Here is a 13,422-nt window from a genome sequence, read left to right as displayed (position 1 = left end):
AGAAAGTTGCAACACCTGGCATCGAGTTTGTTCAAATAAAAAAAGCTTTAGACTTTGTTCATCTACAGGTCAGGTGACCCTGTTAAAAAGCTGGTGATGATCAGTACTAACCCCCCCCCCCCCGATACCATCTCATTCAAACATAAAGACCCCAAGACAGAGGTCTGCTCAGGCCTGAACCTGACTCTATGATATCTACCTAACCTTTAGCACTTAGATTGAAACACAGGTGATCAATACGCTAAATGCTTCTACAAACAACAACCAGCCCGTTTTTGAGGAGCTACACGTGTGGCTGGGGTTCAATCCCCTTTCTCTCCACCTCTGCATAACCGGCTGAGTTATAATACTACAGTTTTGATATGACACATAATAGCTGTCTGACACGACAAGGCTTTCGACTTTTTGGAGGCATCTCGAGAGCCGTGCCTCAGATTTGTCGCATGAGGGAGTATGAGACAGATAAAAACAAGACAGAACTCAGGGTGAGAGATCTGAACTGATCCGAACTTGGGACAGTGTAGAGGTCGATCATTGGCAGGGAGCCTTCGATATGAGGAAACGACTCCGGTAACTCAGCTTTAGAAAACAAAGGCATACGGATGAAGATATGTGAACACTTTTTGAGATGTTGTCAGCGTGTTTTTGTCTCGGATTTTTTTTTTTAGCGTTTTGGCTTCTGCCGCACCGAAACCACAAAAGAGCGACCGAAACGTTCTGTAGGAACATCTACACGTTCGGCTCGTTACTTTGAACGGAGACACTGTTTTTCCAGCAGCCTGTCGAGTGTGTGCGTTCATTGAGTGTCTGCGTGTACTCTGGGATTAAATATACTCTATAATATGACATCATGAAGAGGTGACGCACCCCTCCGACCCCTTTACGATGTTAAAAACAAACCATGATCCCCCCCGTCCCGCCCCCTCCCAAACTCTTTCAGGACAAGTATTTACAGTACAAATTACAGTATAATACATCATTAAAAAATATGAGATCCATCTTCTAAAAACATACAGGAGCTCTTGACAAAACAAAACAAAAAAAAAATCAACTCTTTAGCAAATCAGGTTTCTATGGTATCATGTGGAAAATAAAAAAAAGCAGAGTGACAGTCCCACCACCCTTCTCTGAGGCGTCCGTTCCGTTTGGCCCTAGTTGTACCTGGCTAGCATGTTCAAAATGACGTGATGGATGGGTTGGTTGACCACACGCACATCTTTGCTTCTTTTTTTTCTTTTTTTTTTACTTTAAAGCAAGCCGCAATACAACAAATCACACTCAATCCAGTATAACAATATGTACAGGTTTTTTTTCTGGCATTTTGGAACAGTAATAATAATAATAATAATAATAATAATAATAATAATAATAAGCACTTGACCAACTATGCTACCAGGCAGAATGATACACTGCAGGCGTGTTTGTCGGATCAGGTGTGCAGAATTAACCGCTTGATTATTTTTCGTCATGTGCTGTCTGGTTTTGTTTTTTTTTTTTGTTTAAACTCGTGATTTTGAGACAGATGATAACTGCCACTGCTTCTCCAACAAGCAGCATTGTTGTTAATCTCCCCGTTATTGTCATATGTACAGCAGATTGAATGGTTACGGTGAACACGGTGGTTACACGCTTTCTTATGCACCCGAAACGAGAATAAATAAAAGCCGATCAGAAACTCAAATGAGCCAAAAAGATCTCTGGACTACGGAGCCAGGCAGCATATGAACCAACCCCTCCTCACATCCACAGGACAACCAAGTCTGTCTGTAAACCTCTCAACTCCCGTCACCCCTGCCCTTTTCCCTCTCTTCACTTCGATCTCTTTTATCTGCAACCCCGACACTCGAGCTGTGATTTTTACCCAAGTTTCCCTCTCTCTCTCTTCGACTCTCTTCTTCTTCTTCTTCCCTCCCGGCCGTGCGCCCTCAGACGAAGGGCAGGATGCCGTAGACGAACAGGGCCATGACGGCGGCGCTGAACAGTCCGGCCACGGGCACCGTGACAAACCACGCCAGGAAGATGTTCCTGAAGAGGCGCCAGTCCACTGCTTTCTGGGAGCGGATCCAACCGACGGCCACAACTGAGCCGACCTGGCGGCCGCAGCCGGGAGGGGAGAGAGGACACAATCAGAAGCAGCACAGAACCAAAGTTTTAAAGAGGCAAACACAACGTGAGGAGCTGCAGGATGTTCAGGCTTTTTTCATATGTTTTGTGGTCTAACTGTTATATAAACTGTGTGTGTTCGCTCTTATGTGTCCGTCCAGCTCTGATGGACTTGACAGCTGATGAATGAAATGACCACTGGGCACTGGTGGAAGTGATGCAGTGTGCTGTGGCCTTTAACTCAATTAACAGTCAGTGGCGGAGTAAGTGCTCCGATTCTTTACTCAAAAATACTTCATTCAAAATACTAATCAAGTAAAAGTACAAAAGAATTAAAGGTGCACTATGTCACAATTTCATACTGTTTTACTTTGTTTATATTTGGCGGACCCTGCCACCTTTCTGGCTTCAAACAGTGTTCTGGGGACCTTATTTTCCTCTGAGAACAGCTTGTTTATTCTCATACTACTAATATAACTATCTATTATGGCTGGGTGATATTAAAAGAAACATTTCTATAATCTAGGCTGTCGATATTTAAAAAATCTCATCCAAACCACTTCAACAGAAAAGCCTGAACACGACCTTCAGCTCTTCAAGACCAGCTCGGTCCAAAATGTTAATTAGAGCAAGCCGATTGTAAAAGTTAAACACTACTTCAATTTTATTTTTGAGTTGTGGAAGTCTGACATCAGCAGTTCAGGTCTAACAAAAAGTCAGATGATTTTCCTCTTTGAGCTTCGAATAAAATTCTTAAAAATTCATCTTGAATGTTTTTTTTTTCTCATTTTCTGCTCATGTCAGACGTCCACCAATGAACTCTTCTCTCACCTTTTATTCAAGAAATCAAATCAGACCGCTGCTGACTAAGAGGACACATAAACACATTTGAGACGACACCTCGGTGCGTCGGAGCGGTATGTGCAGTGACCGGTTTCAGCTCTGTTTGTGACGAAGCAGGTGGGCGGGAGTTAACACTGTGCCTGCTCTTATACGGCCAGAGAAACATGAGACGGCTTCTGTCACACTCTCGACTAAATGTGGAAGGTCGGCTCAACACAGAGCAGTGCTGTTTGTAGTCCAGAGGTCAAAGTCACACTGGTGCTAGACCACACAAAAACATCTTCTGGACGACTTCGTGTTGAAAAATGTCTCAGATTCTCCCTCATTTGGATAATAAGCATTTTTCTAAAACTTTGTGGTCTTGATGTCTGTTTACAGCCAATTGTAGTATTTCAGGCATGCGACTGCAAAGCCTGAACTCAGTGCGACCTTGGTATTTGTGCTGCTGACTGCCTGTAGAGCTTTTTGAAACAACGGGTCATTGTACATAATCGCATCACGGCAGCGCCCCGCACACCACGGCCGGGCATCAATTTAGTTTCATCCGCACGTTGAGTGAAGAAGCCAAAAAAACGTTAAAGAAAAGTTCGACGAAACCAAATGGATGCCCGTCGCTGCTCGCGCACACTCGCATTCTCTCTCACAGCCGCCTCGGGGATGTTTACAGATGTTGTTGGTTGCTTTTCCAAAAAGGTCAGCGCCACTTTTAACGATGCTTACCAAAAAAAACAAGCTCATTAAAATTTTTTAAATACCGATCGTGCCCAACAACGTCTGTGGATCCCCTGCACACAACCACTAAATCGATCAAATCACCACCACAATTATATACTTCTAACCATCAGTAGATTTTGGCATAGCAGTAGATTATCTGAGGTTTTAGGGAAGAGACGAGGGTATTTGGAGGTGAGGAGTGAAAATAAGGAATGGATGGTGAAGTTGATGATGAAATTGATAATCAGCAATTAAATACCAGTTTTGAGTCTCGTGCAGTTTCCCTTCAGCAGACATGTTTGAAGTATTGATCTATCGAGTCTTATGCTTTTATGTTTTCACAGATGCAGACTTGTGTCACTGACATGATTGATTGTCAATAAGACGCCTGTGTTACGCTTAACTGTCTCCCCCCAAAACAGGCTACTGATTGGAAGGTAAAACATACTCTTATTCCCTTTCTAGCGGAGAATCAGATGACAAGATCTGTATACTCTCATGTTTGTGCAAAGCTACGCTAACTAGCTCCTGGCTGTAGCCTTCATATTCTTATCTGACTGACATGAGAATGGTCACTGCCAGGAGGTAAATGGGCATATTTACCAAATTGCAAAGTATACCTTCAAATATCTTTGTTAATGCTCAAGATTACATTTTTTGCAGAATATCATGATGTCACAGTAAAGTTGACCTTTTGGATATAAACCGTCATAATGTCTTCATTTAATCCTTTTAGACATGTGTGTCAAATTTGATCATAATGTTGAGTAGAAATGTGTTAATGTGCGTTATGAGGTCACAGCGACCTTTAACCTTTGACCACCAAATTCTAATGAGGTTATCCTCGAGTCCAAGTGGATGGTTGTGCCAAATTTTGAAGAAATTCCCTCAATGTATTTCTGAGATATTGCGAGAATAGCACGCCAGACATTACACCTCAGAATAAAGCATCCTAAAGTCTTTCAAAAGTACAGTTCAGTAGCTCCACAGTTGCTCCATATCTGATAAGCTCGCTTTGAATTTCATCAAATTTTCCATCCAAAGATCCCCGTAAGGACAAACTTGGAGGGTTTGCTACCAGAGGGAAACTGCAAGAGAGGTCAAAAGAGCAACTTAAGGAGTTGTGATTGGCTTTGGCGATTGACAGCTACAGGTGAAGCGATGAAGTAGAGCTCTGAGAGGGCTCTCTAGCACGGCTTCACTACCAATGACTCCAATACCTTGCAGTGGGTGGAGCTTATTGGGATGCCCACATTTGATGCAACAAGCACTGTTAGCGCACTCATTACTTCAATGCAAAATCCGCTGTGAAGACAGATGAGTGGAGAGACAGAGAGAAAGATGGAGACGGGGGTAAAAAAGTGGAAAACAAGTGTGACAGGTGGGGTCGGGCGGGGAGGAGGAGGAGGATACTGCCGGAGGGTGGGGGTGGGCACAGGAACCCACACATCAAACCATGCCAATGCTGAAAGGGCAAAACGGAAGAGAGTTGGTGGGTATGAAACAGGATGAGACACTGTGTTGATGGGGAGTGGGCAGGAGGGGTCCGATACTTCCAGTCTGGATCCGATGTTCCTGAAAAGAACAGGGGAGAGGGGCTGCACGCTGCTGCCCGGGGCCGTCTGGACACAATGTTTGATTGTCTTTTTAATGCAGTGAAAGTTTGGTGGGAATTAAAGGACAATTCTAGACAGATCTCCTACGGTCATAAAAACATGGATCTGATTGCAAGACTGAATTAAGTAGAGTGTGTCTTTCCAGCCCGGGGGCCCCGGGAGGCAGTGTGAGCGCCCTGTCCCCTGGAAGGTCCTGTAAGAAGGGGTTTGAGAGGCCAGCTGGAGCTGGAGCGGCCGCCCAGTCATCAGTCATACCTTGCAGTGTGTGGTACTGACAGGGATTCCGATATTGGAAGCCAACACGACTGTGAGTGCAGAAGCCAGTTCAATAGTGAATCCACTGTGGAGGAGGGAGGGGAGGGGAGAGGAGGAGGAGGAGGGGAGCAAAGAGACATCCTTCATTGTTTTGTCCGGGCCGTGCTGCTCAGGGCACCATAATCCAGCATCCGCATTTAAAAAGTACACTCGACACACACAGACAGACAAATATATGGTGATCACAATAAAGACAATATTTCTATAAGGTGTTAATGTTGGTAATTCATTGAGCGGTGAAGAAAAGTGGGGAAGAAAATCTTTAAAAAAAATGCACTAGCTGTTTGCTTGGGATAGAAAACTAGAGTCAAAGAAAGAGGAAAAGAAAACAGGTCGAGTGAGAAGGCAACTTGAATTTGAATCAGTAGCCGGTACTTTCTTTATTGCAGTTAAAGACTAAATAAAAACAGCAACCACTAAAACTCTCCCTCAGCACTGAGGTACCGTAAAGCTCTGGGGACAGACACTGCTGAATTTTAATTGGTCAAATCTGCAACATTTCAGTCCTGTCTGGGCTGTTCAAGGACCTCTGGTGCATCTCTCTCTCTGCTCATTTACTGTCAATGCTCCACTGAAAGCTGAGGGGAAAACGCCCTGAAGATTCTTATATAATATGTTTTTATAGTGCTGTGATAATCGCTATGAGTTTTTAGTACAGCTCTGGCCTTTTTCACAGCAGACATCTTGACTGGTCATAGTGGGTAGAGCTGCAATGACTACTTGATTAATTGTTAACTATCAGATCGATCTGAGTGATAGCAATATGTATCAGCACAGACGCGTCATCGATGGCAAGAAAACAGTTCGAGAAAGCGTTGGACAGTTTCATGTGTACGCATTAAATTGTCTATCCATTATTATCTTATGACATGTAGTCTCATTCGCCATTTCTCATGCTTTCAACCCAAAGTGTATGAATTCTCCATGTCTGCATGTTAAAGCGCTGCATGCATGCCGCTACATCAGGCCAATCAACCCGCACTAACCCCCCACCAGTTCATTAAAAAATAATCAATAATTAATTACCAACTATTTTGGGAATCAATTAATCACTTTGAGTCGTGTTTTTTAAGAATATCTGTCCAAATTCTGATTTCAGCCTCTTAAATGTGAATATTTAACAAAACAAGACATCTGAGGACGTCACTTTAGGCTTTGGGAAACAAACTGAGAGAAAATGACTGACAGATTTATCAATAATGGAAATAATCATTAGTCGCAGCTCTAATAGTGGGATGCTTTTCCTGCAGGTGGTCATTATATTAGCATAACTCAGTTCTACGAGGGTACGTGAGCCAGCATGCAAAGTGCGAGATCCCAAACCAGATCCAAACCTGTTTTTACTGCTTTGATACACAACACTCATTACGTGTTCACTGTGCCTGCTCAAACATATGCTCAGCCACAAACTAGAGACACACAACTGCACCTACACACACACACAACCACACACACACTTCCCTGTCCTTTCCTGTCCTTGCCCCCAAACAAACCTCTTTGTCAGACTGATGCATGGAAACAGACACTGGGAGGAAAGAGAGCCTTTAGAACAGTGAACCAGAGCAAATTTGTCTTTGAGTCCTGGAGTGAAAAGACTAAGCTGGTGATGGAAAGAGAAGATTAAGAGAGAAAGAAGGCAGAGAGAGAGAAAGAGGGGCCAAAAACCAGAAGAGAATGACGGGAGAGGGGAAAAATAATGAGATGGTGTGAGCGTGAGAACAATCGCGGGACTTAAAGGAAGAGGAGAAAGATTTAGAGGTGAGACGGTGATAGAAAAAAAAACAAAAACAAAAAAAACAAGACAAAAAGATGCAGTGAGGAGACGGAATGAGGAAAAAAAGGAAGAAGAGGGTTAACCACAAAAACAGAGATTTAAAGCAGAGGGTGAGGAAGGAATATGAAAACAGGAGGACAGACGGGAGAAGAAAAAGTGCAAAGAGAAGGAGTCAGGCTGGCGTCCCTCCCTGCGGTTGGAGAAGAGAGGCCAGGGTTCCCACTGTGGCTTCGCCCCTCCCTCAACCCCCCTGCTCTACTTCTCCTCATCCAGAATGCCAAACAACTTCCTGAAACCCTGTGTGATGTTCCTGCCAGGCAACAGAGCGCACACACACACACACACACACACACACACACACACACACACACACACACACACACACACACACACACACACACACACACACACACAACACACACAAAATAAATTGCTGGAACAATTAGACCTTAACATGTACGACGACCGGCAGGCATGGAGCCTGGCTTCTTTAAGCTGACACGAAACGCACAAACATCCTTGAGGTATGCACACACACACCCAAAAACACGCACACACACACACTCTTCAGCTTATGCGTGGGAAGATGGGAGGACAGCGAGAGAGAGAGAGAGATTGATCTGGAGGACAGAGGAGCAGCAGTCAGTGGTTCAGGATGCGTGATGTCTGCTGCTAAGGTTGTGGGACGAAGAGAGCCCTGGGGCTTCATGCGCTGTGGTCCAAAAGACTCCTTATTTATTCATAATTATTATGTAATAGGTCAGAGGGCAGAAGAAAAACAGAGGGTGCATCATCCCTACCTCATTCTCATCAGAGCAGGAAAGAATCTGTTCCAGCAAAGTTTGAGTTAGATTTAAAATTAGACTAGAAGACATCCTTTCACTCAAATCAAATATTTTGAAATGCGAAATCTTCACATTAAAGTAATGAAATCATGTGAAAAATAGTCTCCAATTACATACTTCACTTTATAGATGCAACCAACATGGAAGATCCAAATGCAACACTGTACTTGCAGGTCGCCCGTGTAGTAACAATGTGTTTTTGCCTGCAGCGGCAGCTCTGTTTGGGGAGCAGAGCGCGGTTAATCAGCGCACGCTCGACACAAACAGCCCTGATTAGTCAGACAAGTTTACTGTACCTGCAGGGAGCACTTGAGGCAATACAGCACTCTAACCCCGATTATACTGCCTTTGGTTCATGCATCGTACTGTCAGTTGAATTGCTTGAACATTTAAAGACAAAGTGTGTGCGTTCATACGGCTGCTGTGCACATGAACACTTACCGAGGAAGCTGTTGCACCCCACGGACTTGTGTTAGCGTGTCGAGGCTTTTTGGAGCAGGTCAAACCAAGCATGTTGGAAATGTTCACCTCCGCCACAAACAGTCGTTCGCTCTCTCGTCCACTCAACCATTTCCACACACACACACACACACACACACACACACACACACACACACACACACACACACCCTTCTCCCCGCTCCCCCGTGTGGTGGCTTTCTCACCTTGAGGGGGTGATGGGAGTCAGGTCTTTGCCCATGGTCTGGATGACGCGGCGGCCCCACACCCACAGGCCGGCGCAGATGCCTATACCGCCGTAAAACAGCAGCCAGACAGGAGTAGCTGCGTCCTGCATGACACCGCCCTGGTCATAGATCATCCACAGCGCCACCAGGGGCCCGATGGCATTACTGCAAAGGGGAGAAAAAAAGATTATAGTATTCATGCTGGACTGATCAGACATGAAGGACAACATGACGTCAAAGCAGCAGAGAAAAGCTGATTTCTGTATTTGTTGCTAATAACAAATTAGATTTTTTTGATTTGATTATCTAATAATCCAATAAGGCAAAAAGCTTCAAGGGAATGTGATTTGGCAGGTGCATTGGCTGTATGGGATGTTGTATGTCCTCTGTGAAGCTGGAGGCAGCACCTGACATCGTTTCCTCCGTGGGCGAATGAGCCGAAGCAGGCGGTGAGGATCTGCAGGAAGTGGAACAGCAGGAACACCTCAGACTTATCCTTCTCCTCGTTGTCCTCCTCGGTCATGTCGTCCAGAGGCACCGGAGCTGGAGCCCCTTCTTCCTCCACCCCCTCCAGCTCTGTCGCCAGCTTCATCTCCACCCCGCCCTCCTCTGCCTCGATCTCAGCCTCCGCCACGGCGTTACAGTACGATGAGTAGCTGTCGTAGCGTACCCTCTTCTTGGAGTAGGACACGCTGTTGCTCCTGCCGCCTCCCTCTCCCACCAGCTTTTCGCTGTCCTCGCGCGACTCCGTGCGCAGGAGCGGCTGGACGGGCATGCCGCATATGGCTGCCGTGTAGCAGGTGTAGCTGTTGTTGCGGCGCAGCAGGCGGTAATTGTTGTCAGCCGGGCCGGCGTTGGAGCCTGAGCGGTCGCTGTCGTCCATGCGGCCCAGGTGGATTTTGTGAAGCAGGTCTTTATAGAGACCCGAGTCCTTGTGCACGGTGTGGTACACCTGGCCATCGCTGCGCATGTGGCCATCGAAGCTGAAGCTGCCATTAGAGACGGGTGACTTGAGGCAGCCGTTGGTCATCGAGTGGGTCCGGCCTGAAGGAGAGACGATGAGGAAGTGTGTGTGAATGAATGACGTTCATCAAACCAAACAGTTGCAAATTAATACACAGTAGTAGCACATTTATAGTTTTACTCCAGTAAGTATACAAATAACCTCTGGGGGGCGCCAAATCACACAAAATGCCAATTTCTACATAATTCTGCTTTAATAGAATCATCAATTATTGTGTGAAATATGCTGCCTTTCATATTTCGCTTCCCTCTCAAAGCGCCTTTTCCTTGCAGAAGAGAGGAGGCAAAGGAATTGGAAGATCCTCCAAGATGGCGGAGGACGAATGATTTCCAGGTCACGGGGGTGAGAGGATGCGAGGCAGTATAAGTTAGCATAATGAAAAGCAGCGACAGAGCTACTCTAGACAAGAACAGATACAGTGATCTACAGCCACATCTCAAATCAAAAATAAAATCCTGGTTTTACCGTACACCCTGCCGTTCGGCAGGACGGTGCCTCCATTAGCCAGGTTGGTGAGCTCTCCGGTGGACTCGCGAGTGCTCCGTTCACTGCTGCCCCCCGTGAGCGGCAACACGGCCTCATCTGTGCCCTTGGCCCCCGGTAGCTCCTTAAAGACGGGGCTCTCCTCCTCCTCTTCAGGTATCTTGTCCAGGCTCTCGTCAGAGATCCGGGACAGAGCCTGCTCCTTCTTTAGACGACCTGGAGGAAATTAAACGATGACAGGTTTAGTTAACAAGGTCCTTGTGTACTAATTATGAGGAGAATACCACAACTTTATTTACATGACAAGGTTTCTATTCTATCAAATCTGAGTGATCATTTACAGAACAATCAAAATTTCAAGCGCTGGCAAAAAACACTCGGTTTATAGAAAGTAATCTGGAGGATTTCCAATTAGGGCGAGCTGATGAAATCAGGACACGAGTTTCACAAGTAAATCACCAACTCTGGCACACATCCTATGTTCTTTTCTTGAAATATAAATCATTTCAGGCATGTTTTTGTTGTATTGTTACTAACAATACTAATAATAATCAGTGAGAAACAGCCTGGTTTCCCGTCAGAGAAGGAGCAAACCACGCAGCAACATTCCACAAACAAAAGGAAAGCCATCAGCTGATCCGAACTAATCCCGGTGCTGATACACTTGATGCCCCCGCGCTCCTCAAAAACACCCCTCAGTGCAAACACATAAACTCAGCCACCACCTGTCTCATTTTGACGGCTGCAGTGACATCCAGATTAGCACCGAAAATATCAGTTATAATCCTCGCAGGCATTCAGAGGTCATGACACGGTTTAAGCAACAGGTGAAGTCGGCCTCACTCCAGTGCCGGGGGGGGGTTTGAGGGAAAGTTTCGAGAAAATGAATCTGTTTTAAGCCTCAATACCAGCACGTCTTTATTCTGTTACATATTACCAATTTACCAATTTGGAAATACTACCGGCACCTTCGGATCGGGGCTTAGGAGTTTGAAGTTTAGTCTTCTGGATTGCTGCAGTTAACAGGAGCTCTTATTTATCCGTGGTGACATTAAGTTGTATTTAACAGACTGGCTGCCTTGGTTATGTCCACCGCTCCCTCAGATATTCCACCTCCTGCTCTTTCCACTGTTTTATTTAACGTGTCATGTGCTTTGCTGCAGGCTGATTTTCCCATTAGGAAAACAACTCCCACCCTGATCTGAGAGCTTTCTACACTGCAGGCTATGATCTTAACCCTTTGCTTCTGGCCAAGCAGCAATAAATAAATAAATAAGTGGTCTAAACAGACCAACTGGGGTACTACACAGAGTTCACAGGGTTTTTTTGGTGGCTTTAGTGGCTCTGGCAGAGGCCAATGAGTAAACACATCCGCTGGCATCTCTTGTTTGGTGTCAGAGCACAGAGTGTGCAAGCAGAGGCTGCAGCGCTGTTGTGTTAGGCCCGGGTCAGAGCAGTGGGGTTTCAGATGGCGTGAGAAAGACTGGACACACACACACACACACACACACACACACACACACACGGACACACACACACACACACAGATACCTACTTGCTATTTTCCTCCTCATCCAGGGACATACGAATATCCAGACAAGACCTGCGCAGACTATCGACTCCGCTAAAGTGATGAGAAAGATGGCCCACACCGGCAGCATCTCCAACCCGAGCACTGCGATTAATAAACACAAACACACGTGTATAAGAAAATAACACCTCGCAAAGTATTATAATCTACTTAAACTCTTCTCATCTTCAAAAGGAATTTCGAGCAGGGTTAGCACATCACACACCCGTTTAGACTGAGATGATAATTTGATCATATGTTGGTGTCAGACTAAAAAAAAAAGACTTACATGGTGCTCCAGTATACAGGATGGAGAATGTGTTGATCCCAATCGTGGAGGCATAGAAGAGAGGCAGAGCTCGCAGCCCATTAGGGACACAGTCATCCTGTGTAGGAAGCACACACAGATTGTTATTACAGTTTCTGACACGATGATAAGAGCTCACATTTATGCATGTTGATCAACTTTTAGCTTCATTTCATGGTGATGTAATGAATCTTTGGTTTGAAAAATGCTGCAAATGAATGATTCCAGGTGAATCTGTAATCACAGAGCTGCTTGGGTTTAACGTGTATGAAGTTTTTTTTTGAGATTCAAATCCTGGGCTGCTGCTGCGAGGACACAGCCCCTGCACATGGGGCGCACACTCCACCAACTGAGCTATTGGGGCGCCCCGCAAAATCTTTTTCTTCTTATTATTATTATTATTTTTCTGGCCTTTCATTTGAAAGCACAGCTGAAGAGTGACAGGCAACAGGATGAGAGAGAGAGAGAGGGAGGGTGACATGCAGCAAAGGGCCACACAGGGCGAATACAGGGGCCACCGCTGCGACGACACAGCCTCTGCACAACTGAGCTACTGGGGCGCCCACCAAAATCACTTGTTGTACCTTTAATAGATGATAGAAATATGGAGAACTTGCATCCTGACCTTATTGCAGTGATTTTGTGATACTGATGACTAAATGTAACGCCCACTCCCCTTTTAAATATTTGTCAATTTATTAAACTTGCTCTTTCCTCTTCCCTCGTTAATCGCCCATGTGATGACGAAGCTGCAGTCGTTGTCAGCTCTTCATCGTGTCAAAGCGTCGCCGAGGAAGACAACGAGCGGTTAACTTCTCACTAAAAGCTTCCGACTGAAGTTCAGCTCAGGTCAAAGGTGTGAGCAACGTGCGGTTTATGAGGAGTTTGATATGCAGCGTGACCCGACCTCATTTCAACATACTAAACTGTCGTCCTGACTGTGCGTTTTGGAAAACACACCTTTAAATATAGTAGAAAGTATTATATTCCGATTTAGCTGATGCAAATAGCCTGCAGAGACAGAGATGAACTCATCCTGAATCTGACCCAGCTACACACCAACTCCACTCCGAATGACAAATCGTCCTATGAGTCATTCATACATAATCCTGCAGTCGTGACCTTAGGATGATCTACAACAC

General features: G+C 45.4%; 1 protein-coding gene across 5 annotated transcripts in view; it reads right to left on the bottom strand.

Moving 5' to 3' along the window:
- Positions 1 to 922: 922 nt before the first annotated feature.
- Positions 923 to 13,422, bottom strand: part of slc20a2 (solute carrier family 20 member 2) — a 44,888-nt gene continuing 32,388 nt past the window's right edge. For 4 of the 5 annotated variants that reach the window (XM_073466735.1, XM_073466736.1, XM_073466739.1 and 1 more), the window contains 7 exons: positions 12,263 to 12,359; positions 11,959 to 12,078; positions 10,386 to 10,619; positions 9,304 to 9,940; positions 8,876 to 9,061; positions 5,532 to 5,616; positions 923 to 2,090 (listed from right to left, as the gene is read on the bottom strand). In XM_073466735.1, the coding sequence (XP_073322836.1) occupies positions 1,926 to 2,090; positions 5,532 to 5,616; positions 8,876 to 9,061; positions 9,304 to 9,940; positions 10,386 to 10,619; positions 11,959 to 12,078; positions 12,263 to 12,359 (1,524 nt within the window). In that variant the 3' untranslated portion in view covers positions 923 to 1,925. Of the gene's footprint in view, positions 2,091 to 4,880; positions 4,966 to 5,531; positions 5,617 to 8,875; positions 9,062 to 9,303; positions 9,941 to 10,385; positions 10,620 to 11,958; positions 12,079 to 12,262; positions 12,360 to 13,422 lie in introns of all 5 variants that reach the window. The other variant, XM_073466737.1, reaches the window with a different exon arrangement.

This window comes from Pagrus major, chromosome 5 (assembly GCF_040436345.1).
Source record: "Pagrus major chromosome 5, Pma_NU_1.0".
In the NCBI taxonomy this organism is placed as follows: domain Eukaryota; kingdom Metazoa; phylum Chordata; class Actinopteri; order Spariformes; family Sparidae; genus Pagrus; species Pagrus major.
Note: the sequence above shows the minus strand (reverse complement) of the source record. Positions and strands in the feature narration are given on the sequence as shown.